This window comes from Staurois parvus, unplaced genomic scaffold, assembly GCF_062004578.1.
Source record: "Staurois parvus isolate SC_StPar_1 unplaced genomic scaffold, SC_StPar_1.0 ptg000166l, whole genome shotgun sequence".
Classification (NCBI taxonomy): domain Eukaryota; kingdom Metazoa; phylum Chordata; class Amphibia; order Anura; family Ranidae; genus Staurois; species Staurois parvus.
Window position 1 is genome coordinate 5,045,313 of NW_028317962.1, and position 27,666 is coordinate 5,072,978.

Below are 27,666 nucleotides of genomic sequence, written 5' to 3' on the forward strand. Positions count from 1 at the left end.
TTGGTCAATGCTATTTTGTAGGGCTGAAAAGATGGTAGCTTTAAAATTACAAGGTACAAATAGGCATGATGGGGCATATAGTCATATGAGGCACATACTGTATAATTATAAAAGCAAACAATTTTATATTAAAAAACTTTGTATGTTTGAATTTTAATTTGTCATTACAATGTATTAAATGATTAGTTCATGAGGACTGATATATAGATTTTCACTTTTGTTTAGGAAGTGAAAACAATTCCCTCTACCTGTACTATAAGGGCCTCTCAAAGACCCTGCTGACGTTCAAGTTTGACACAGTAAAAAGTGTTTTGGACAAAGACCGCAAAGAAGACGACACCAATGAGTTTGTTAGTGCTGTATGTTGGAGAGCTCTTCCTGATGGGGTAAGATTTCCTGTTACTACTGTGCCTAGACATATGCATTATTAGATGTGTGTTCTTCATATAATGGAGAAGGGTTATACAGACAGTTTATTGCGACGCATACTATATTTAAAAATTACCACAGGATGTAAATATGCCTGAATCAGTGTGAAGTACTGTAGATGTATTGATGTCTATTATATTTATCTGTAAGTTATCAATCCAGTGGCTGTATAGCCGCTCAGATCACAATTGCATAAGAGAATCTCCGGCAGAAAAAAACAGTATCATGGGCCACAACCATGATCCCAATATTACTACCTCTATACAAGGCTATATATACAGGTGAAACTCGAAGAATTAGAATATCATGCAAAAGTTCATTTATTTATTTCAGGTACTTATATAGCACCATGAATTTACATATATATTGTACATTCACATCGGTCCCTAACCCTCAAGGGGTGTACAATCTAAGGTCCCTAACTCACATTCATATATACACATACTAGGGCCATTTTAGACAGGAGCCAATTAACCTACCAGCATGTCTTTGGAGTGTGGGATGAAACCGGAGTACCCGGAGGAAACCCACGCAGGCACAGGGAGAACATGCAAACTCCAGGCAGGTGGTGCCGTGGTTGGGATTTGAACCGGCAACCCTAGTTTTGCCAGGCAGATGTGCTAACCACTTAGCCACTGTGTCGCCCGTTCAGTAATGCAACTTAAAAGGTGAAAATAATATGAGATAGACTCATTACATACAAAGCAAGATAGTTCAAGCCGTGATTTGTCATAATTGGGATGATTATGGCTTACAGCTCATGAAAACCCCCAATCCACAATCTCCAAAAATTAGAATATTGTGAAAAGGTGCAATATTCTAGGCTCAAAGTGTCCTACTCTAATTAAGCCATAACACCTGCAAAGGGTTCCTGAGCCTTTAAATGGTCTGTCTGGTTCAGTAGGAATCACAATCATGGAAAGGTCTGCTGACCTGACAGTTGTGCAGAAAACTATCATTGACACCCTCCATAAGGAAGGAAAGCCTCAAAAGGTAATTGCAAAAGAAGTTGGATGTTCCCAAAGTGCTGTATCAAAGCACATTAATAGAAAGTTATGTGGAAGGGAAAAGTGTGGAAGAAAAAGGTGCACAAGCAGCAGGGATGACCGCAGCCTGGAGAGGATGGTCAGGAAATGGCCATTGAAAAGTGTTGGGGACTTTCACAAGGAGTGGACTGAAGCTGGAGTCAGTGCATCAAGAGCCACCACACAGAGACGGATCCTGGACATGGGCTTCAAATGTCGTATTCCTCTTGTCAAGCTGCTCCTGAACAAAAAACACAGTCAGAAGTGTCTTACCAGGGCTAAAGAAAAACAGACCTGATCTGTTGCTCAGTGGTCCAAACGCCTCTTTTCTGATGAGAGCAACTTTTGCATCTCATTTGGAAACCAAGGACCCAGAGTATGGAGGAGGAATGGAGAGGCACACACTGCAAGATGCTTGAAGTCCAGTGTGAAGTTTCCACAGTCTGTGTTGATTTGGGGAGCCATGTCATCTGCTGGTGTTGGTCCACTGTGCTTCATTAAGTCCAGGGTCAACGCAGCCATCTACCAGGAGATTTTGGAGCACTTCATGCTTCCTTCCGCAGATAAGCCTTATGGGGATGCTGACTTAATTTTCCAGCAGGACTTGGCACCTGCCCACACTGCCAAAAGCACCAAAACCTGATTCAATGACCGTGGGATTACTGTGCTTGATTGGCCAGCAAACTCGCCTGACCTGAACCCCAAAGAGAATCTATGGGGCATTGCCAAGAGAAAGATGAGAGACATGAGACCGAACAATGCAGAAGAGCTGAAGGCCGCTATTGAAGCATCCTGGTCTTCCATAACACCTCAGCACTGCCACAGGCTGATAGCTTCCATGCCATGCAGCATTGAGGCAGTAATTGCTGCAAAAGGGGCTGAGTACATATGCATGCTTATACTTTTCAGAGGTCCGATATTGTTCTATGTACAATCCTTGTTTTATTGATTGCATGTAATAATCTAATTTTCTGAGATTGTGGATTTGGGGTTTTCATGAGCTGTAAGCCATAATCATCACAATTATGACAAATTACGGCTTGAACTATCTTGCTTTGCATGTCATGAGTCTATCTCATATATTATTTTCACCTTTTAAGTTGCATTACTGAAATAAATGAACTTTTGCATGATATTCTAATTTTTCGAGTTTCACCTGTATATGCACAGCAGTATTAAGACTATACCAAAGAATCACACATGGAAACTACAGTGGGGCAAAAAAGTATTTAGTCAGCCACCAATTGTGCAAGTTCTCCCACTTAAAAAGATGAGAGAGGCCTGTAATTGGCATCATAGGTAGACCTCAACTATGAGAGACAAAATGAGAAAAAAAATCCAGACAATCACATTGGCTGATTTGGAAAGAATTTATTTGCAAATTATGGTGGAAAATAAGTATTTGGTCACCTACAAACAAGCAAGATTTCTGGCTCTCACAGACCTGTACCTTCTTCTTTATGAGGCTCCTCTGTCCTGCACTCATTACCTGTATCAATGGCACCTGTTTGAACTTGTTATCAGTATAAAAGACACCTGTCCACAAACTCAAACAGTCACACTCCAAACTCCACTATGGTGAAGACCAGAGAGCTGTCGAAGGACACCAGAAACAAAATTGTAGACTTACACCAGGCTGGGAAGACTGAATCTGCAATACGCAAGCAGCTTGGTGTGAACAAATCAACTGTGGGAGCAATAATTAGAAAATGGAAGACATACAAGACCACTGATAATCTCCCTCGATCTGGGGCTCCACGCAAGATCTCACCCCGTGGGGTCAAAATGATCACAAGAACGGTGAGCAAAAATCCCAGGACCACACGGGGGGACCTAGTGAATGACCTGCAGAGAGCTGGGACCAACGTAACAAAGGCTACCATCAGTAACACACTACACCGCCAGGGACTCAGATCCTGCAGTCCCTCTGAATGGCTAAAATAAAAAATTAAGATTTTGGAGTGGCCTAGTCCGGATTTAAATCCAATTAAAATGCTGTGGCAGGACCTTAAACAGGCTGTTCATGCTCAAAAACTCTCCAATGTGGCTGAATTACAATTCTGCAAAGAAGAGTGGGCCAAAATTCCTCCACGGCAATGTGAAAGACTCATTGACCGTTATCACAATTGCTTTGCATTTGTTAACGCCAGTGGTGACCCAACCAGCTATTGGGTTTAGAGGGGGCAATTACTTTTTCATAGAAGGCCAAGCAGGTTTGGACAGCTTTTTTTCCTTAATAAATCATCATTTAAAAACCACATTTTGTATTTACATGGGTTGTCTTTGTGTATTAAAATTTGTTTGATCTAAATCATTTAAGCATGACAAATATGCAAAAAAAAAAAAAAAACCAGGAAGGGGCAAATACTTTCTCACAGCGCTGTATATGTAACCCCACCTCATGTGGGTTCATTTGACCATACAACAATAGGTGAGCAGTTAGCTTTGCTTCCTTGCTGCTCTGAGATTTGAGATCCTATAAAGGTTAGCACACTATGCTTGTGCAGTCTTTCCTACTTCCACCCATTTTTTTTTTCTCCCACTCAATCCAAAATCATTCTGCTAATGATGGTGATCAATAAAATACAACCCTGAGGTTAATAGAAAAAATGTTTTGAGACACAAGATTCTTAAACTGTCGGGTTGTACTGCCCTTTATAGGAGTAATAGTAACCAAAAAACAAAAACAAACCTGTTTCTGTTTGCCAACATAGAATAACTCCACCCACTACTGGCATGCCTTTTTGGCTAGTGTTCTCAGGGGAGTAGACATGTTTTTTTCAGCTCTACTTTTCTTTCTTCATTTTGGAAGTTTTTTGTACTATTACCAGCTGCTGATTCATGCCGCATATGTTAAAACCTGAAAGTCTCCATTCAGACAATGTGTGCTGGTGGATTTTATGCTGGATATGTTAAACCTTGGAAGGCTTTCTAGTCGACCATTAAAGCGGTAGTAAAATGCCCCAAAAATCTAAAAAAAGATCTTCTCCCTGCAAGTTGAGAGCATAATGTGCTAGTATGTATCGCATACTAGCACATTATGAAAGACTTACCTGAAAACTAAGTCCTCCAGCGGAGTGCTGTCACAACTCGGCAAGGCTTCCATCTTCATCTGGTCTTCCTTCCAAGTTCGCAAGCTGTGACCATCTGATTGGCTGAGCCACGATGTTGTTACTCTCGTGCTTATTAAAGGCTTACCTGTAGGTAAAAGTTACCTAAGTGGGTTTACTTCCACTTTAATCTGAAGTTTTCAGTTTATACTGATGTTCTCTGCAACTTACGTGAACTTTTGGAAACTTTCTCCAGTCAGCTACAGGCCAAATATGGAAATCTGTGAATGCCAGGTAGCACAGGTTTCCAGTTCATTAGATATACTGGTGTTCTCTGCAACAGTTTTGCAGTCCCTGTTGACTACTGTCTGTGTTCCAGTTTACATAGGACTCTGATCAAGCCATTTGTCAGGTGGATCATTTATTCTGGGTTTAGGTTTCCTCTCTGTAGGTACTGAGGATACATACAGTATATGGTATTTATTGTAGCAGCAACTAGAGCTGACTGGCCATTTTGTTTGAAAATGTGGTGGTGACTGTAAGATTGTATGGGAACACATGCATAGAAGCATGTGAGTGCGTGGTTTGTAGAACGTATGCTGTGCAGTCTGAGAACATGTTTTAATAAGAAACCTCATTGCCCCACAATGAATGCTGATAATGTTTGGTGGCACATCTCCTCTATCTGTCTATATATATATATATATATATATGATACAACACAGGATGGATCCATGCTTTCATGTTTACACCAAATTCCAACCCTACCACCTGTGAATGTCACAGCAACTAGTCTGCTCATTCTCTTCTGACATCAACAAGACATTTTCGTCCACACAATTGTTGCTCACGGGATATTTTCTCTTTTTCAGACCATTCTCTGTAAACCCTAGAGTTGGCTGTGCATGAAAGTCGTAGTAGATCAGTAGATTTTTAAATACTCATACCAGCCCGTCTGGCACCAAAAACCATGCCACATTGAGTCACTTGAATCCCCTTTCTTCCCCATTGTGTTGTTTGGTTTGAACTTCAGCAAGTCGTCTTCACCACATCTACATGCCTAATGCATTGAGTTGCTGCCATTTGGTTGACTGGAAATTTGTTACACCAAGCAATTGAACAGGTGTACCTAATAAAGTGCAGGTGAGTGTATTTGCAGTTGGTCCACATCACTTCCTCATTGAAAATCTTGCTGTTGCAGTATCAGGTTGTACTCGTTTATGCATTTACACTTTTCTGTAGGCTGTGTAAGTCTCAGTTCAAATTCTCTCCTTTTTGATTTGCAAGTTTACATGCAGCACCATCTACACTGATTATCACAGATTAGTGCTTCACTCCATGGCTTTTGAGGGCCAGTGGATTAATTTCCAGTGTTTCTCTGTGGCCACTGTTTTTTTAGCGGGCATGGTACTGATCAGCCATTTTACAGACCACCTCTTTGCTCTTAATAGTACATCTGGACAGTTGGGGTATAGTTTGGATCTTTACACTTTTATTTTTGTCTGGCCTTCACTTTCTGCCTCTGGTAAATACCTCTCGTAAATTGAAGTGGGGTAACTCTGCATCTGCAAACTGCAGCACTTAGTCCCACTTGGTTCTTGTGTGAAGGGGGCTTCTTATGACCTGGTTCAGCTTTCTGCTGGGATCAGTCTCTGACACATGGGCCATTAACATCACTTTTTTCACCTTCTGTTGAATCTGACACACACTGTGAACTTCTCTGTGGATCCATATTGATTGTGGATTCTGTGTGCTCTCTGAAGGAATAATCATTCAGAACAATTTGTCTGCTGCTCTTATTGGGAGAGTCAGTCCTGTCTTGAGACTATCACAAAAGTATTCCCTTTCTTTGACTTCATTACGAAATTTGGAAAGACCACATCCTGTATGTGTTTTTTAGTTTTGTTAAACCATCGCTTGCTGGTCAAATTCACTTTAAGGAGATTCCTTTAGTACTACAATTGATCCCTTGCTTATTCTGTGCATGCAGACATGGCTATAATTTTTTTTTATTTAGTTGTGCTTATTTGCTAAAGCTTCCCAGTTCACATGGTTCTGTGAGTACTCATGTGTTGGCTTCATGGGTAAGGTATTGGACTGCGGTGGTGTTCTATATGAAAACATTTTCTTCCACATGGCCTTTGGGGACAGTGGCTGTTCAAATCTATTCTAGGTCTGGCAGTCTGACAAAACCTTAAACAAGCCTTTCTCGACATGAAGTTCTGTCCCCGAATCTACAAGTTGGGTGCTGTTTGTGCATTTGGATTGGTCATCGGGTAGTCTCTCTGTCCTTTCAGCCCATAGACTTATTGTGTCTGGAATCTTCTTTCACCATTTTACTTGTAAGACTGCACCCAACAATGTATCTTCCCAGGTGTTCCTGTACCCTGAGACCCCTTGTCCTGGTCTAAGGATTCTGTAATTTTACTCCATCTGGACTCGCTCCATTGCCTAGGAAAAATCTGTATTTGAATACAGCTGACCCCCTTCAAGGTGTGTTGTCCCTCTCCATTTGTGTTGCCCATTCCAGGACCATAGGCATCCACTGTTGATAAAATTAGTGAGTATTTTCTTAACTCTTAACTATCAGTATTTGTTCAGTTCCAAGTTCTGCTGAAAGGTACATTATCTTCCTTCTAGGCCTCCTCATCACTAAACTTGAACAAATGCATAACAGATTCCATTGTGCTGGAAAAGAAAGATATTGTTTTGCTTTCCTGTTCTTTTATGGCACATTGACCTTCACTGCCTTCTTTACAACAGCGTCTTACTTTGCATCAATAAAGGAGTTCAGAAAGCTCTGTTAAACAAATTAAGAAATGGAAGTGAGAATTGTACAACATTCCATTGGATCTGGCGCAGAAAATGTAGACTGAATGGAGTCTATTATACATATTTATTTTTAGATTTGTTCTTTGGTTATTGTTTTAGCTTTGCTGCTGCAGTAGCTGTTCTGTGAACAATACCTAAGGTATTCTTGCACTGAGCTGAATATGAATCTGCATATTAATTTAGTCTCTGTCCCTCATAATCATTAGAAGCCGAGCAAATTGCTGGCTGTTTGTCTGAAAGTTCATTACTGCAGATAAGGCGATTGAGAAGGAAGGAGGGGTGATGCAAGTGCAGAAAGTACGTAAAAGTAATATCAGTTCTGTGATCAACCAGTAGATGCAGATAAAGAATCATTAAGTGGAAAATTTAGCTTAGGTAAAGGTTAAAGCAGCTGGAGGCTATGATTGGAGTGGGAGAGGATACTTGTGCAAGAATTGTTTAATGAATTAATACTTCTTGAATGTTTTAGGCTTTGTAAAGTTTAAAGGAAAATAAGAAAATGTCATATAAACTAGATTAAGTGTAAATCATTTTCAGTACAAAATGTTATTTACTTTTGTGGTTATTACCATTTTGCAATATGGTCATCCCTTTTCAGGTGATGTTGGGGGATGGGGAAGTTGATTAATTCAAGCTCTTCAATTATTTTTGTAGGTGATTGAGTAAAGTATCAGGGTTCATTTTTTAACCAGCTTAGTGGTTCTAAAAGCTGAAGGTTTTTTTTATCTTAATACATAGAATGCATTCTACGCATTAAGGTAAAAAACCTTCTGGGTGCCCCCTCAGCCCCCCTTTTTACTTGTGTCCCATCTCAATCAAGTGTGCATGAGAGGCTGCTTTCCTGGGTGTCTCTCTCCTCATTGGCTCACACAGCAGGTTGAGCCTTGGCTCCTGCTGTTGTCAATCACAGCCAGAGAGCCAATGAGGAGAGGGCGGGGCTGAGCCACACTGTGTGTTAACGGACAATATCTCTTCACGGGAGCACACCTGCTCAAGTGACCCCATAGCAAGAGCCTTGGTATTGGGGGCACTCAGCAAAACCATTGCACAGAGCAGGTAAGTATAACATGTTTGTTTTTAAAAAAAAAAAAAAAAAAAACAACCTTTAGAATCACTTTAATATATTATGCATAGCACTCCAACACAGGGAAAGACAGAATACCTAATTGAATAGGCTAGCTGACTAAAAAAAAAAAAAAATAGCTTTTGCCTGTAGTGAAGCTTTATATTAAAAAAAATTAAAAAGAAAAAAAATCGGACCTGTTGTATTATAAGAAAAACAGCTCTTGTGGTTCTGTTTCTCCCAGAGCTCACTAATCTGGAACTGCTCCAGGATTTACATGTCCAGGAAGTCGATGCCGACCCTGTATGGTCATGAACAAATATGGTACCTGTCTTTCAATGAGAAAGCAAGATAGGCATTGTCAGGGGCAGTACTGTGAGGGATGGTTAATATAAATATCTAGGTACATAGGGTAAAAAAAAAAATAGGGTTTTGTTTATCGTGATTTATTTTGGCTAATTTAAACTTTTAACCTTGCTGCTCTCTAGTAAATGATGCAAAAACAGTGTATTAAGGTTTTTCCTACAGACTAATCTAAAGCAAACCATGCTAAAGTGCTGCATATTACCCAGGAACACTTTTGTCTGTGATAACCAAATTTGGAGTGAACTCAAACATCCCTTTAAAGTTAATTTATAGCAAAGTAGACTTTGGGGAAATAAGAGGTGATTTATTAGTAATCAGTGCTCTGCTCCCCAGCAGGAATATCTGCGCATACAGCAAGCTAGCAATTGACATTTACAAAAGAACAGTCTGAAGACTTGTCTTCCTGCTATCTGCTCTCGGGCTTTTTACTACCACTTTTCATTTAGCCACTGTGATGTATTATTGTTTTTCAATTCAGTGACAAGGTTTTAGTAACTGAGCTTGCTTTTGTTTATTTTTCAGAAGCCTGTGCATGTACGTATTATGGTCTGCAAGGCTACAGCTACTTTGCTGTCAAAGCAGAATTTTACTGTGTTGCAAACTGCGTTCAGGTTAATATGTGCAATAAAATGCATGTCAGCACACAAGGCTGTTTGCATTAAATTATGCTGAGATTAATTTAAAATGAACACAAAATGCAAATGGACTCACTCATTAATGTAAACTGCGTTAACCTACGTTTTATTTAACATACTTACATGGATGCAGTATTTTTCATTCTGGAAGGTGTTCAAGAGGCACTGGATTTTTGTTCTTAATGTCTCATGATTTTAGAAGGTCAGTCCAGTATATTGAGCACCGTGACCCTTATAAATCTGCTCTCATGGAACACTGGGTACCCCTTGCTTGCAAGTAATACATTTTAATAAGTACCAAACCAGTGGTCAGAGAGCCCACATAATTTCTTATGTATTTTGGAATGATGTTAAACCGCAAACCCGGCATTCCCTCTTCATCACGGCTTGGAATTGGTGTGAACTTGAACTGAAAGCTCTCAACTCAGGTTAATTATTGTTTGTGATCACAGCAAAGAACTCAGCCGATCCACTGCACTTCCTGGGTATCTGATCACTTCAATTTCACAAATTCAATGCTCTTATGAAGGTGGAGTTTTATAACCCCCAGAATGCATTAGTTGTGCAAAATCATCACATTATAAATCAATAAAAATGTATGTGAACTCTTTGTACATTTGGCTGGTGCTCTTATGAGTTTTGTTGTGGTCGTATTGTATAGTTTTTAATATCACCTCCACAAATATACATAGGGAACCCCAGCACACAGATATGAGTGCTTTGTGTGCTGTGGTGCACTGCATTGGGAAGAAAGGTTCATTATAACGGCACTGCAATGTGTTGACAGTACATTCAGAATTAATGGGCTGCCTAATTATGAATTCTGTGAGGAGGGTTATATCCCTTTTAGCTTTTCTTTTGTCATCTGTGCCCCATTGGGGAGAGCTCCCTTTTCTTCCTTCCCCATAGACAAAAGAGGAGAGCAAATTCCTCCAAAGTAAAGGAATCCCAATGTGTCACCAGAACTAATGTCCACATTTGAAGATTTCCCATCAATTCTTGTTCCAATATCAACTCAAAATTTGGTATTTTCTTTCACTTTCAATAACGGTTATTGAATAACGGTCTTTATTGCTAGCAGTTATAGCCATTAGCAATAATCACATGTAAAAATCCAACAAGCTTACAATTGACTTAGGTACAATCCGCTTTCTCATAGATGGTTCGAATCTTGGTTCAAACAGTCTATGACAAGCTTAAAGTATAACTAAAGGCAAACTTTTTTTTTTTTTTAATTTTTTTTTAGTTTTTGATAGAGTGGAGATAAATTGGAACACCTGTCAGGTTTTTATTGCAGTCTGTGCCCCCGTGTGGATGATTCACCTTTTCTGCCTATTTACCATTTATCATTGAAAGTGAAATTAAAAGAAGATCCCAAATTTTGTGTTGTCTTCAGAAAAGTAAAGGGGGAAATCTTCCAATGGGACACTAGTTCTGGTGACTTGGAGGTCCCCAAGGAACTCCCTTAATTTGCATTTGTATGGCTATGGGACAGGAAGTAAAGGGAAATCTTCACAATGACTGACCAGCTGACAAGAGTTCTAACCCTCCCTTACTCTAACCCTCCCTTACTCTATCCAATATGGAAAAAAAAAAAATTTTGCCTAGAGTTCTACTTTAAGACTTTTTCAACATATTCACGCAGGCAAACATTAAATCTCGATTCAAATAGTTCCTACAAATAAACTGGATATACTTAAAATTGACATGGTATATACATTTTTAAGATCGAAGTTAATGAAAATGTGGATTCGTCATAAAAAAAAAAAAAAACGTTAGTACACCCCTGCATTTATCATCCAAATTATAGTCCAGGTCTCGATGATTGGGACCCCCTTAGGCGAGTATGCAAGTGGAATCTGTCTTTTGAAGCTCAGGTATCTAGGGTCTGTTCTTTTTGCTATTGACATGCATAGTGTAATCATGTCAAGCTCAATAGAAATCTCTAAGACCCGCAGAATGAAAGCTGTGGATGCACAGGAATCTGGCAAGAAATGTAAAAAGTGCTCCCACTGTAAAGAAAATCAAAACAACTATGTGGTGTGGATTTCAAATGACTGCTAATTTGTCCACGTCTGGCTGGCTTAGCACATTCAGCTCAGGAGCTGATTATTTGATGCTAAATGATGTCTTCAAGAACCCCCAAGTTTCATTATGGGTGTTGAGTTAACTCTTGCATCAAATGAAATCAAAGTGCATGCATTCACAGCCAGAAAGATTACAGCAATTGAGCATGCATGAGAGGTCTAATTAGAAATGTATCCAAAAAGAACATTAGAACACGATTATAGTTTTCCATTTAACATATAGGCAAAGACCAGGTTTTCTGTAAGTGGTCTCAGTGTTTGGTCACTGTAAGGTCCCGTTCACATATCGCATAGCGGGAGCAAGCACTCCCACAGCGCGATTTTCAAAGCGCGAGTCTCGATTTTGCTTGTTGCATAGGGTCAGCACTGTGCAGGATTGTTGCCTATTCAGCTTCTGCTCTAGAAAACTTCCAAAAAAGACATGTTTAGGAAGCACTGTACAACTTAACATCAAATAATGCGATTCACAACTATACATCACAGGTAGGTAGGACACCTTTAATCTGAGGAAGTGACATATAGTCACAAAATGCATCATTTGTTAAGTTTCACCCTAACCTTACATTGTTCTATTTAATATGCAGTCATCTTGTTTTTTGATGAAGAGAAAAAACTGAATCATCTTCGTGAACGTTTTTTAGTGTAAATCTGATGTTGACTGGTGCTGGTATGCCAATAGAGGGCACTTTTGACGCATAAGCTTCATTTTGGCACACCCAAACCAAGAGATTTTTAATCAGTTTCTTTAGGTAGGTTTCTTTGAACTGTCTAAGACCTGAATGTTTGAAGAAAACATATCTGATAACTTGCTAGGAAGAAGTACGGATAACGTGCTATTAGAAATAGAAGGCCTTTTGGTATTGTATCATTGAACTTTAAAGAACAGAATATTGATTGCACTAGACTGTAGACTGATGATTGTTCAATTGGAAAGCCAGCCAAATATTTTGAATGCTATGAGGAGGTTTGGATCGATTTAAGTGCAGATATGAGATAAAGAGAGAGAGAGTCCTTTTGTACTCCTGTTTCTTTAAGTTTTATTTAAATTTTTTTACTTTAACACTGCTTAACCACCTTCTGGCTATCCATTGCAGTTAAATGGTCGGTTTTTGAATGGATGTCCTAGTGCCGCTTGTTGGTGTGCGTGTACAATGCTTGTAATTGTGTCATCATTAACCTTGCAGATCATAGACAATGCAAAGAGCCAATCAGAGTGACTGTGTGCATTGTCATTGCTGTGTTTGCCCATTACCGCTATCACAAATGTAAACACTGCCATATATGGAGGATTCCAGTCTGAGAGGAAGAGAGACAACAGCACAGGGAAGGCTTCTATTCATTAATGGTGGGAGGATTTTAAAGCGCCGCTAACCATCAATGATTATGGAATTCTTTTACGTTTATCCATGCCATCTAGCCATTGCACACAATGAAGTTTCAGCCCCCAGGGAACTTTCTTCCACTAAAAATGGAAAATTTGCACTTGGGTTCATTGGGTGACTTTTAAAGGCTAAGTGCACCTTCACAATCTCAGATCTAGCCAATTTCTCCATTTTCGTGGTGCTTGCTATCTTTAGGATTCAACATAATATTTTCCCATAGTTATATTTGTGGAAGGTAGCCTTGTTCAGAAAGCCTAAATGCAGAAAAAAAGATCATTTATTTTTTGGACAAAATTGTCAATTTTAATAAGATATTTCTCACACACATTATGGACATATCATTTTACCTCAAAACACATTCTGCTACTCCTGAGTATGGGGATACCACATGAGTGATGCTTTTTTAATGTTTGGACCAAATACTTCGCATACCATGTATCTTGTGTATCACAAAAATCAACATTGTATGAAAAACAATGTACATGAATACTCTTCTCTGGATGAGTGATCAGGGAACATAGCTTAGTGTAGCGTCACCTATAGCAGTACCTGTACCTATAAGCCAAGCGAGCCTAGTCTACTGGTATATGGCTGCCCCCAGGAATGCCATCTTAACTAGCCAGAAAGTACAGTAGGGTAAACAAAAGTTCCTGTGGTTCCCAGGAGTCAATGATACAGTTAATGGCTGCACGGGCACTGGTGTGGCTAGCAATAAGGATCATTGTTGCTGGCTGCACTGGTCTGGTGTCACTTTCACTGGTGTGGCAGCAATCAGTAACACTGTTGCTGGCTTACACTGGTCTGGTAACACTGGGACTTGTGTAGTCATGATCAAGAACACTGTTACTGGCTTACACTGGTCTGGTAATACTGGGACTTGTGTGGCAAAGATCAGGAACACTGTGGCTGGTTGCACTGGTCTGGTGACACTGGCAGGTGTGGCAGTGATCAGGAACACTGTGGCTGGTTGCACTGGTCTGGTGACACTGGCAGGTGTGGCAGTGATCAAGAACACTGTGGCTGGCCGCACTAGTATAATGACATTATACTGGTGTTTATAGTGATCAGGGACACTGTATAGCTGCACTGGCACACAGTCATTAAGGGAGCCAGCCAGTGTACCTGACCACTAGCTGCCCCAGTACAGTGTCGCCATAATACTGCAGTAATACCATAATGACAAGGTACTGGGGTGGCTAGTGGTCAGGGACATTGGCTATCTGCTCTAGTGATAGTATGGGTTAAAGTGTTCCCTACAATGTTTTTCACTGAAAGAGAAAACCAAGCAATGCCCCTGTACCCCATCGTGTGTCCTAAGGGTTCACAATCCTAAGGGACATTTCTATTTATATTCCCCCCCCCCCCACAAATAGAGTTTTTTTTCTGTGGTATTTGATAACCTGTGCTGTTTTTATTTTTTGAGCTATAAACAAAGAAAGATCGACAATTTTGAAAAAATTTCATCATAAATGTAGGCCAAAATGTATTCTGCTACATGTCTTTGCTAAAACAAATCCCAAGACATGTAAATTAATTGGTTTATGTGAAAGTTATAGCGTCTACAAATGGCGGTATATATACCAAAATGTTTTGTTTTTTTTACTGGTAATGGCGGCAATCAGTGACTTATTGTGGGAATGCGGCAGGTATTCTGACACTGGGGGGAATTGACTAACTGCCACTGACATCCCAATGACACTATACAGTGATCAGTGCTAATAAAAAGCACTGTCACTGTACTAATGACACTGGGCGGGAAGGGGTTAACATCTAGGGCGATCAAAGGGTTAACTGTGCTGTTTTACTTAATGTGCTGTGTGTGTTTTATTAGGGAAAGATGCTGCTGTGTATTTCTCTGCTGTGCAGAGAAATACACAGTAGCACAGGGGTGTCAAACTGGCAGCCCTCCAGCTGTTACCAAACTACAAGTCCCATCATGCCTCTACCTTTCAGAGTCATGCTTGCAACTGTCAGCCTTGCAATGCTCATGGGACTTGTAGTTTGGCAACAGCTGGGGGGCCTCCAGATTGACACCCCTGCAGTAGTATGTTCTTTGTTACTCTGCGAACGCCGGGTGCGGGTGGGGAATCTCCGGCCGGGTGCCGGTGATTGACATCTGTAGCTGCCAATGGTGGCGCAGGTGGGGTGGTGCACGCACCCCTTACCCAGAAGTGTAAATCGTGTATGTGTATATATCTATATATGTGTGTGTGTATATATATATTTATGTGTGTGTGTGTGTGTGTGATTTTGCACAGCCCTGCTGCCCTGTAGCAGTAATTCTATTATAGGGCGGCGGGCAAGCGGTTAATACAGCTGCTGGACAGCAAGTAGTTAAAGATTTTGATATTGTTCTTTTGGACGGAATTTGGCTGCATTTTATTTCCGATTTCACAGTATGCTTTATTATTAAAAAGCAAAGGAGCATTAATCTTGTAGGTTAGTACTTTAAGCAGATCTTTCCTCTAAATTCTAACTCGGCATAAGTGGATAGTGCTTGCTTTTGTTTGTGAGCTTTTTCCAGTTAAGCTATATGAGCAGTTATTAGACCATTTGAACATGCTTTTTGTTGCTGTTTATGCACATCTGACAGCAAGTCGAAAAACAAGCAGATGTCCCCTGCCATTCTCAGTGATGTATTTATGGCTAACGTTAGAATGGGGCACAACTTTAGTGCCTTTATTTGTGTTCTATTTGGGGGAGTGTGGGGGGTTCAGAGAAGCAGGAGTGTGATGAACCAAATCAATGGTTGAAACCCATCAGTATATCTTTTGCTTTTTGTCATGGTTGGAAGATTTATCTTCACTTCCTTGCTGAGACATAAGGGGATGTGAGGGGGGATTTCTCCAAAGTCGGAGGAATTCCTCTTCAGACAGTTGTCATAGTGACAGGTGTCCCCACCTGAAGATTTACACCTGCTATACCTACATTTTTGGCTAGTATTCTAGTTTTGTTTGTTTAATTGTTTCTTGAATCTTATGTCTATTTTTCACAGGTGATCAGGGAGTAAACACATTGTGTTGCGCTGTATTTTAACCCATCTCATTAAAAACACAATATGCATTTTTAAAAGCTTCATAGCGTGTTTTACAATGCACAGATGTTACCGGGCCCTAAGATTTATATGCAGGTTTCATGTGACTAAAATATATGTCCTCATGCAGCGTATTAACATAGTTAAAGACGTTTAATAAGTTCCATATACCAAGGTATATATTACTGATCAGTGGCTGGTAGACTATCTGAACAAGTACTTCAGGAATAAGGGATTATTTTCTTTCTTCAAGAGCTATAGGTTATTTTTTTCACCACCATGTCCACATCGCTTCTGTTCATGTCATCTTACACAGCTGAAAGAGTCACTTTTGTTTCTGAACAAAGTAATTTGTAGTACCTCAGGCCATAATGATGTTGAGACGTCTTCCAGAACTCATTGTTTTTGTACACGGAACAAAAGTACATTTAAACAGCATTGCTGTCTTAAGAAAATGCTTGCAGCATGTTTCACTCTGAACTCTTTTCTGAGGCACAAATTTATAATAGAGATTAAAAAAAAGCTTCGATCCACTGTACATTCTCCATCAGGTAAAACATCTCCTTGTACAAGGGCTCAACTGTAAAGCGTTTTGTTAGAAACAAGTGTTTTATTAAAACCACATTGGCAGATGGTATCTTTTTTTTTTTTTTTTTTTTTTTTAAAGCAAGTCTTCATCCAAAACTTCTACTTTAGTTGTAGGTGTGGGTGAGCAGGGCAGAATGTTTGTAATGTGTCATCTTATCTTCACAGCCACATTGTGAGGGTTCAGAATCAGGAAATTTCTCTTGACAGTCTTCTGCCGTTTTTTGTCTTTTTGTCAGTTATGTTTTAACTAGAATTCAAAGAGGAATCCTTTCACACATGACAGGTGGTAGCAACATCATTAGACAAAAGAGGTGATAGCCTGGACAACATATGGGTCTGAATCTTCACATCAACGATCAGTGTAAGCTTATGTATGGCGGCCCTGTCACCCTCCTGCCAAAGCTTTTTAGATTTAAACCTTTTTTTTTCAACAATTTCTTTCACATTGATTTCTGTCATTTATTCTGAGAATCTGGGTTAAAACATTCCCTGGGAAAAATCTGTTTGATGGACATATGACTCTGGGTGCTTTGTTCTCCTTTAACAGTCCAAAAAAATAAGACTTTTTGCTGGTACTGGTATCTGTATCTATCCGACTTATTACTTTCATTAGATTATAAGATTTATAAAGCAGTAGAGGCTTATGTAAGTGACATACTAACCCCTTGACGCCGACGTAACACAAATATGCAGCCTCACGGAAATGGGCTTTTTTTCCGTGGGGCCACATATTTGCGTACCTGTCACTTACGTACCTGTCACCTCACGGCGCGCTCCCAGCACAAATACCATGGTATAACTGAGAGCGATCAGGACCCGGGACTCCCGATTCTGGGTCACATGATCGCTGTGGTAGCCTCTGATTGGCTATCACAGTGATCAGGCACTGTACAGCCCGGCCCCCCCTTTTTTTCTCTCTCTCTCTCTCTCTCTCTCTCTCTCTCTCTATATATGGAGAAAATAGATACATTGTATCGCTCTAACTCCTGGCATAGAGAGAAAAAAAAATGTTTGTAAAAAAAAAAAAAAAAGATAAAGAAATATTAAATAAAGAAAAAATACTTAGATCAAGGTTTGATCTAGTTCAGTGCCAGGGTAAGTGTTTGGGTCAAAGGTCAGGATTTAAAACAAATTTTATATGTCAGTTATTGTCAGTGTGTTTTAGGTAAAAAAAAAAAAAAAAGACAAAAGCAAAATGTGCACTATTGTTTCTGGGCTGTACTATGGGTAAAAACAGCAAATATCATACACATATATGGTATCGCTGCAATCATCAAGAGCTGAAGAATTTACTTTGGGTTGTTCTTTGGTGGTAGGTTATGGTAGTAACAAGAAACGCACAGCTAAATAAAAAAAAAAATATTTTTTTTTCTATTTTGGGGCAGTTTTCCTTTGATAAAAAAAAATCAGGAGATATCCATTACCATTTACCACCAAATGAAAGCCCAATTTGTCCTGAAAAAAATGCAGTATAATTCACCTGGATGTACAAAGTAGTTATGATATGTATGGTTTTACTAACATGTCAACGTTGCAAAATTGTGCTTAGGCATTTAGATTTGTTTTACCCTTAGGCGTGACGGGGTTAAGGAATAACTCCACTTTTGTTGAGAAAAAAAAAAACCCTCTGGGTGATCTATGTATATTGCAGGTATTTTAACAAACTTTGTTGCAGATTCCTACTTTTTGTTATTCTGAAGATACAGCTGTTTGTGTCCTTGTGCAAAGTGAGGAGGGAGGCATTTCATAAATTCAATCAGCTGCTTGCAACTGCAGGGCTCTGAGGAAAGTGTCAGGGTCTGTATCTTTTAGACAGAATTTCCCTTTCGAAGTATCTCACCAAAACGGATACTTGAAGGGGATGCCTAAAATCGAATTTGTGACTTCTGGAAAATCAGCCAATCACACAAGTAGGAAATTATATATCTTGGGGGAATTTTGTACACCATCTGTCTACAGAATGCCTCCAGGTAACCATACTGCTTTGCAATTTACAGAAAATTACAGTACTGCAGATTGAAAAGAAAAGATAATTTTTAATCACAGTATGACTTGTCACAATTATACACGCTATGTTTTTTGATATGCTTTTTTTTTTTATTCCCACAAAAGTGGAGTTACTCTTTTTAAACAAGTAAAATTAGTTACTTTTAACTTGTTGCTTTTGATGAAGTAAGAATGTTGTATATTTGGACATTCCCAGTTAAGGGACTGGCCTCAGGTGATACACAGAGATTAAACAAATCCTCCTACATAAGTTGTTTATCTGCAGCATTCTCTCTTCTACATTCGTTCAAAGTGCTGAATTTATAAAGCTTGCTGTCAAAATGTAGGGGGTGGAGAGCTGAAGTTACTCACTGAAGAGCTCTGTGAGGAGAGCTCTGAGAGCTGATTAGAGGGAAGAGAGACACTCCACTCCCACAGCTCACAGGAATAGAGCTGAGGCTTTCAATCTGCTTGAGGTCCCTCCCCTGTCACCTTTTTTCTCTTGGTGTCAGGAAAACTTGTGAGACGTGAGTCATGCAGATAGCACAGAACAAAGCAACTGACAGAAATGACACTTGGTGCTCTTAACTAAGACAAGTACATACTATAGAAGGATATGCTTTGTTCATATTTCATGTCTGAGGCTTACAACCACTTTAAAGACACCCTGCCAGTCAAAGCAAAGTGATGTAAAGGCCAACCCATGAAAACAACATCCTCCTCTCTGGCATTACTCACTACTCCTCCTCTATAGGTGCTGCTGCAAAATACCATTTTTTTTATAGTATAGGGGAGCATGTGACTTGCTTCAGTTAGGCCTGAGCAGTGACACCTAAAAGTAGGGGATGTCACTGCTCTTTATATGACCTGACACCAGGTATTATGGTGAGCTGCAGGGAACTGCTGGAGAGTATAAATTGGTCTGGGAGTGAACAGTACAGAAACTGTCACTTTGCCCTAAAGGGGCCACTCACTGATGCTATATTGTGGTCATCCATGCATGCGTGTTCAGCAGCTAAGTGATCTATTTTATTCAGGAAGATTGCTGTGCAAATAATGCATAAATTATATTGAACAGATGTGTGCATATTTTGGATGGAGCAGTGGAGAGCACTTGATCATCAGCTTAGCGGAAGGGGAAAGCAATAGCATTCAGCCTGGGAAACCCCTTTGACAGGTGGGGAATGCACAGAAAATGAAAAGTCCATTCTGCACACAATCTGTATGGCTGTAGAAAACCAGTGGGTGCATGACAGCTGTGTCATTGTTAACATAATAGATGCCAGCACATCAAAGATCAGTGGCATGTAATAAAAACATGTACAGCATACCACTACCCACTGATTTTTGGTGAGATTGCATTATCTGTAAGATGGGGGGGATACAGATTAAAATCAAATCCCAGTGTAACACTTAACGGGTCACATCAGACGTCTTCTATGTCTCTGGGAACATTTAGGTGATAGAGTAAACCCCATAATATAGATGAAACACACCTAAATATGCAATATAGCGTCACATTCTTCACAGAAAGGCATTCCAGCCTTGTTAGGCAAAGCAAATAGATACATAAAACACTTGCTGAAGTAAACCATAAAATGGAGCCATACCAATTTTGTTATATCAGTTGCTGTATCATATGAGTTCTCAAGAAGCCAAAAATAAATGAATTTCTATACTGTTATCTGCAAACAATAAACCTTCAGTGGTTTACATAAAAATGCTCTTCATCTGTTACTTTGACTTTTTTTATTGCGGAAAAACATATATTTATTGAATATTGTCATTTGTAAGGACAGGAACTTTGGCTCCGGCTTTCATAAGTGCATTACTTTGTGTAGAGTAAAATTATAGAGTGAACACCAATTATGAAGTTCTTCCAATCTTTGTTCCCTTTAGCTATCAGAAGCAGATAAAAAGGTACAGAGGTGAGCAAGGTCAAACAAGGCCATTGCGCCAAGAACTCTTCATTCAGTACTGCAAAGTTCACTGTCTAAAGCTATATCCATCTGAATCTAGATTTGTGTTATTATTATTTTAAGTGTTACTGTTTTCTAAACTCTTTGAATTGTAATTGTAGGAACAAGGTGCCCAGTAAGAATGAATAAGCTGTTGATGAAAGATCACATAACCCTTTCCCATTCTATCCTTGCTGATCCATTATCTGCAGCTGCTGAAGATCGTTTTTTGATAAAGGGCACCAATAGGCAGCCAATGTATATTAACTCTACCAAAGTTTAATAGTGTTTTTGGGGTTTTTTTTCTCCATCTGCACAGCCTTGATTCTGATGATCACAGGGTTTGTTTTGCTATGCTAGCTGAGAAAACGGTGCAATGTTACATACAGTTGAAAGCTGACATTACCCTAGGCCAAATTCCACACACTGTGGCATATTTATAAAGCAGGGAGGAGAACAATCACTAAACATGTACAGCATGTGAATATTCTTGGTTGTAAAAGAAGTATGGGAAACTTTTTTTTTTAAATCACACTTATCCCAGTCCTGATGCTGACTCTGTCCCCCCGATCCCCTCCCCCCATTTAAAAAAAAATCAACCCCATCTGCGTCCAAAGGCAAACAAACAAGCAGCGGTCCCCATGGCGGTATGTAAACAGATTGCACCATTCATGTGAGGCATCACCGCTAACATCAGATCAAGGGCAGAAATTCTAGCACTAGACTTCCTGTGTAAACCTATAGGGGTGATCTGTAAAGGATTTTAGACCATCACTGTCACAATCGCGGCATCACACCCCAGACCTTCTCACAAAATTCGTGACCGAAGGACTGGCCGATCTAAAACCACTATGTGACGTGCCAAACAATGCCACACCCAGCTGCACCCTGCACAACGATTTTCCAGCTAATGGACAACAGATTGATATGTCGTCAGCCTGAGCGATTGTTACTGGGTCAGGTTAATTACACAATTAACCACTTCACACTGTCACCACCTCCTTTTTGTTCAGAGAAAGAGGAAACTCGCAATATCGCTATAACACTATAATAATTGAAATAATCGTCCGCATAACCCGGTCGTTGACACAGGCCAGTTATTCAGAGAGTTAACACAAAAACTCTTTAAAGGCAGGGATTCGTAAATTGCAATTAAGAGCTGTAGAAACAGTTCAACGCTTTCAGAAAGAGAGAGTAATTACTAAAAGGGTCAAACAGGTGCAATAAAAATATTTACAGAGAAGATGTAACTAAGATATATATATACATATACAGGAAACCGCATAGTACAGCAAAGAGATACCAGAGAGAAGTTAAAGGGTTAAGTTACTTGCCAGTAAGCCTTTGATGTAAGCAGATCCAAGTTTTTTTTTAGAGCAGAATGGTGCTTTGATCACCCGCTGTTACAATGGAAAAATGAGAGATGCCTTTATTTCACCTCTCTTAGGCCTGACAGCCGGTTTTAAAGTTTCCCGGCAGGGGGTGGTTCTGAAGTAACAAACCAATCCCTTGTGCAGGGAGGGGTCGTCAGGCGGAACCCTAAACTGGAGCCCACATCTTTCATAATTCATATTCTGGTATTTTATTATGCAGATAATTCTGAGGATTATTTAGATATGAATTATGAAATTATATGTGGCACGGTTCGGGAGTTCTATGTTTCGGCTCCCCTGATGGTCCGAGATAATTCGAATGACCCATCAAATGGTTCGCCTGCTCCTAGCCCATCTGACGGGATGTCTGGTTTTAGTGTAAGTCTCTCATATTCCAAGATATGAAACATAGGGGAAAAATTGATTCGAGAAGTGTTCATCTAATTCTGTCACCTATGCTGAGTTAAGTTTATTAGCCCAGAGTCCCTTTTAACTCCTGGGAAGGCTCTGTTATCTTTTCACGAGGTGTGAAATTACACATGTTCTCCTGGCAGTGCAGCACCACATGGCTCCCTGCTGGGATCTGGCCTGTGACATTTTTAACACACACACATCTGTCACTGTGCCTCTCAGGAAGGGAGGGGGGAATGAGAATGAGGGAATAACATATATCAAGAGGGTCAATTCCACTGCCAAGATGGAGGTTGAAGCCAAAATGGTTGAACTGCATCCATCTCTGATGCGCACGTTTGCGACAATCGCCTATGGATATTTAAAGCATGTCACGTTTGGTATACATTTACTCGACGTAAAATCATCTTTTATAGTTTATCATATAATGGGGCAATATATTGTGATTTTATGCATTTAAAATTCTAAAGTGTATTTTTTTCCAAAAATATCTTCATTTGAAAATTGCGTAAATACTGTGTGGCAAAAAAAAAAATTCAACACTCACCTTTTTATTCTCTAGGGCCTCTGCTTTAAAATATATATTTTCTAGCAAAAAAAGTTTTTCAAGTAAACAAAGTGTGTCAGAAAAGGCTTGGTCTCCAAGTGGTTAAAAGAGTGGGTGATGTGTGGCCTAAGCTTCTAATGTTGGCCCTGAAATGACAGGAAAGTAGAAGCACCTCCCCCCCCATATGACCCCTTTTTGGAAAGTAGACACTCCAAGGTACTTGCTAAGAGGCATGGTGAATATTTTGCAGGTCTCATTTGTTGCCACAAGTTTTTGGACATGAAGAAAGAAAACAAAAATGTATTTTTTCTTTTATTCTTTTTCAAAACCCTTCAAAATGAATAATCTGGTAGATGGTGCTGCACTGCTGATATCCTAATTGAAGATGACGCTTGCACATAACTAAATTAGCATATAATATAAACAAGATAAATATCCTATTGCATTTCAACATGTATAAATATATAAAAGCGTCAGTTCATAAAGTCTACATATAAGTGCGTGATTATCCAACATCAAAATATACGTGCTTCTTTTTGACTTCGCACAATACAGTGCCATCTCTGTGCTCACAGAGCTCTCACCTCCAAATTTGTATCCTGATGAGTGTATATGACATACCATCCAGATTCCACCAACTCCTTCTGCCTCTAGACCACGAGGGGCTTTTCACTCCTTTCTTACATAAAACCAAAATGGAAGGGAGGTATGGTGCTTTTAAACCTCTTATGCATTCATACTGTTGCCTTCACCTTGCCCTTCTGGTGAAGACGAGCCCTCTGCTCTGGGGAAGAAAGTCTTCTCCTTCCTCGTGGTGATCGCCTTCTCTTAACACCTCCACGGGTGACCATCTTCTTCCTCTGCCAGTCGGTTCCCTGACACGGAGCTCACCGCACCAAGGTTGTGAAATACTCACCATGCCTCTTATAAAATTCCTTGGGGTGTCTACTTTCCAAAAATGAGTCATTTTGGGGGGGGGGGGTTGTACTATCTTGGCATTTTAGGGTCTCCGAAACTGATAGGTAGTGAGGAAGTGATATGAGGAAATATGCCCTTTGAAAGCATGGAAGTGGTCATTGAATTTTGGGGGGAATTTATGTGGCTAGGCTGCCAAAAATTCTCTCATGTGGTATCCCCATACTTGGAAGAAGTAGCATAATGTGTTTTTGGTGTCTTATTGCATATATGCCCATGATATGCATGAACAATAAATCATTTAACTGACAACTTTGTTGTTTTCCAAAAATTTGTGGCAAAAAGTAAAATGTTCCATGGACTCAACATGCCTCTCAAATTCCTTGAGGTGTCTACAAAAAATTGGTCATTTGGGGGGGGGGGGGGATTTACTGCCCTGGCATTTTAGCACCTCATGAAATATGATAGGCATTCAGAAAGTAAAAGCTGTGTAAATTCCAATATATATACACCATAGTTTGTAAACGTTATAACTTTAACACAAACTAATATACATATATTTGGATTTTTTTTTTACCAAAGACATGTAGCAGAATACATGTTGGTCTACATGTATGACTGAGTTTCTGTTATAAAAAATATATAGTAAACTAAAAAATGTTGTTTTTTTTTTTTTTCATTTAGATCACAAAAAATAAACCCAGAGGTGATCAAATACCACTAAAAGAAAGCTCTGTTTGTATTAAAAAAGGACATAAATTTTGTTTGGGTACAGCATTACATGACCAGTTGAAATAGCTTAGTGTCGAATAGCAACAAATGGCCTGGTCATTACGAGGGGTAAATCTTCCAGAGGGCAAGTGGTTAAGCATTCTCCTTTATTTAATTATTTAAAGAGTAACTCCACTTTTCTTGAGGGGGAAAAAAAAAAACCTTTCCCTCTTCGTTATCTATGTACATTGCAAGGATTTTAACAAACTTTGTTGCAGATTCCTTCCTTTTTGTTCTGAAGATAGAGCGGTTTGTCTGTGTCCATGTGGAAAGTGAATCTATTGGGACTGGTTTCATAATTGCCAATCAGCTGCTGCAAGGCTATAATGAGGAAAATTGCAGGATCAGCATCCCCTTAAGCTGGCCATACATGGGTCGAATTCCGAAAGAGTTTTCTTTCGAACATTTTTTTCTACAAATTTTTGTTTGAATTTCGCACCGTTAGTGGGCCATAGCAATGGACAATTTTCGAGCGAACATCAAATTTGAGTGATCAGGCATGTTGGAAAGTTTTTGAAAAACGAACGAATTCCTAATCAATGATAAGAGAATCATGTGAGAAATGTAATTGAAAATGAAATGATCCTGATCTGTGATCTGGAAAGAAAAAAGAATTCTTGGCCACGAAAATTCTTTTCTGTAGCAATGCGAGGTGAAATTAAAGGCTTGGTTGGTCAAATTTCGAAATCAATGGTGGCTCCATTGGATTACAAGATGCTTGAAATTTAGGATTTTCTAAAGAAAATTCATTTCGGAATTCGACCCATGTATGGCCTGCATAAGAAGTGATTTCGTATTTGGAGTATCTCACCAAAAATGACATTTTTGTTGCAGAGGATGTCTGAAATCTGACTTGTATGTTAGTGCAGACTTCTAGTAAAATAGGAAAATAAGTGAACCAATCGCTCTAATGATGTTACTGGGGGACGTTCTGTGTACAGAACACCTCCAGGTTGCCACATTGCATTGCATTTTACAGAAAATTACAGCGCTGCAAAAAGGAAAGTAATTTTTAATAACCTTCAATTACAAAATGACTTGTATCAGAAGTGTATATTATATATTACTTTAATTCCCTATTTATTTTTTCCCAACGAAAGTGGAGTTACCCTTTAATGGTGTATAGTCTTTACCAATTTGGCAATCTTGGCCTCTTTTGTAAATCCTCTTGGATGTTTTGCCAGTTTCTAATGTAATTGGTTAACAACGCCAATCTTTTCCCATTCAGCAGGTATGTTGCTGAAGCATCCATTTATTTCTATGGTTTGCAAATATGATTAACACTTTCTGAAAAAACAGTGTAATTTATCAGAAGAAGGCAGCAAGGACATCCAGAAAGAGGTCCTATATTAGTGGCAAGATTTAGTCTTTCAAAGATAAAGAAATGAGTAAGCTGAAATACTTACATTACCCAGAGAAAATACTGTTCCAGTGCTATGATCCAAATGCCCATGCATTTGATCATATGGTCGCTGCTGAAGGCTTTGATCAAACTCAGATTAGCTATTCTACTCCTTCAGCAGTGATCACATGACCAAATGCCTAAACTTTCGGTCACATGCCTTACTTTGCATGAATACTGGAGGAACATTCTTTCAGTCATAATGTATCTGTCCCAGCAAGACAATGATCTTAGACCTATTGTAGAGTTTAACTGTGTACTCAGTGACTTAGGACATGGACTGGTTCTGTCATTTCCAGTCCAAACAAATATATTTGACAAGTGATGTGAGGCAAGGAAGAACTTCAGGGCAATCCTGTATAATAATAATATCTGGCATTAGGGAAAAACAGGATGAAATGCCTTGGCAGTATAGGAGCCATTCAGATGGCTTGCACTGAGCTTTCAAGTGAAAAGGGGATATGATATTAAGGATGATGTTTGGCAGCAGAAGTAGCATTAAGGTGCCTGAAGAGTGCTTGCAAATGGTTTTGCACTGTAAAAAAAAATAGCGAAGTTGCATATAATTGGTGATGCTTTAATGGACCAACATAATAATTCCTTGTAAATGGAGTGCACAGTGTACTGAAGTTCATAAGACTCATCAGGTGCACTCAGGCTGTAAATATTACAGAGGTTATGATGGAAGTTAATGTGTTTACATAGTCCTTAGCAGGCATGTTTTTTAAAGGTAAAAAAAGCTGTTTTTTAACCCCTGAACAACTGTACAGCAAGATGTACTGTAAAGATCCATTGTATTGTTTTTCTTTTGCATACTTTGAAGCCCAAATGTCTGTGTACCATTAAAATGCATGTGTATGTACACAGGAATAAACTGCCTTTCAAAGGAATATTTTTAGATGACTATACACAGGCCAGGCATTCATAAAAAAAACTACATTCTCAAAAAGGTTTCTGAACATAATAAGCAGCAAAAATGTATTTCTCCCAAGGGGAAATAATTCCCATTTTGGGAAAAAGGTGCATTGGCCTTAACAAGTCAGTTCTTTGCTCTGACCTGCACCAGAAGAATGATAGCTGGGATCTAGTTGGCTGCCATAGACAGTACATGTTTTTGTATATCTGAACTACTGTTCTCCAGAAAGATTATACAGGGGTTGGACAAAATTATGGAAAGACCAGGTAAAAGAACAAAATTGTTACCTATTATAGTGTTGGACTTCCTTTGGCATCCAAAACAGCCTGAATTCTCCTGGGAATTGACAAATATAAGTCTTGGATGGTGGATAATGAAATCTGATACCATTCTTCATGGAAAAATCTTTCCAGTTCTTGCAGAGATGCCGGAGGCGGAAAAAGAGCCCCAACCACCTTCTCCAGAATTGACCATAGTGGCTGTATGATATTGCAACTGTGAGGTCCAGAGCAGGTCTGAGAGTTTGTTTACATGGTCGTCAAACAATGACCAACTGTGTGAATCTGAGCATTATCATCTTGGTAAATGTCACTGTCTTTGGAAAACAATGTCTGAACCATGGGGTGCTTATTGTCGGCTAGAATGTGTACATTGTCGCTGGCATTGACTCAGAGATGGGGCCTGCAGTGACTCTAGGGGGTTTATTTACTAAAGCTGGTTGACTCAGAATTTCGTGCACCTGTGCATGGTAGCCAATCAGCTTCTAACTTCAGCTTGTTCAGTTAAGCTTTAGCAATAAAACCTGGAAGCTGATTGGTTTCCATGCAGAAGTGCACAAGATTCTGAGTCAACCAGCTTTAGTAAATAAACCCCTAAATGTCACGAAGTGGCCTGCA

At 39.5% G+C, this 27,666-nt stretch overlaps 1 protein-coding gene across 1 annotated transcript in view; it reads left to right on the forward strand.

Moving 5' to 3' along the window:
* Positions 1-27,666, forward strand: part of COP1 (COP1 E3 ubiquitin ligase) — a 266,316-nt gene that overhangs the window by 202,667 nt on the left and 35,983 nt on the right. The window contains exon 18 of the mRNA XM_089676332.1: positions 226-386. Within this exon, the coding sequence (XP_089532458.1) occupies positions 226-386 (161 nt within the window). The remainder of the gene's footprint in view (positions 1-225; positions 387-27,666) is intronic.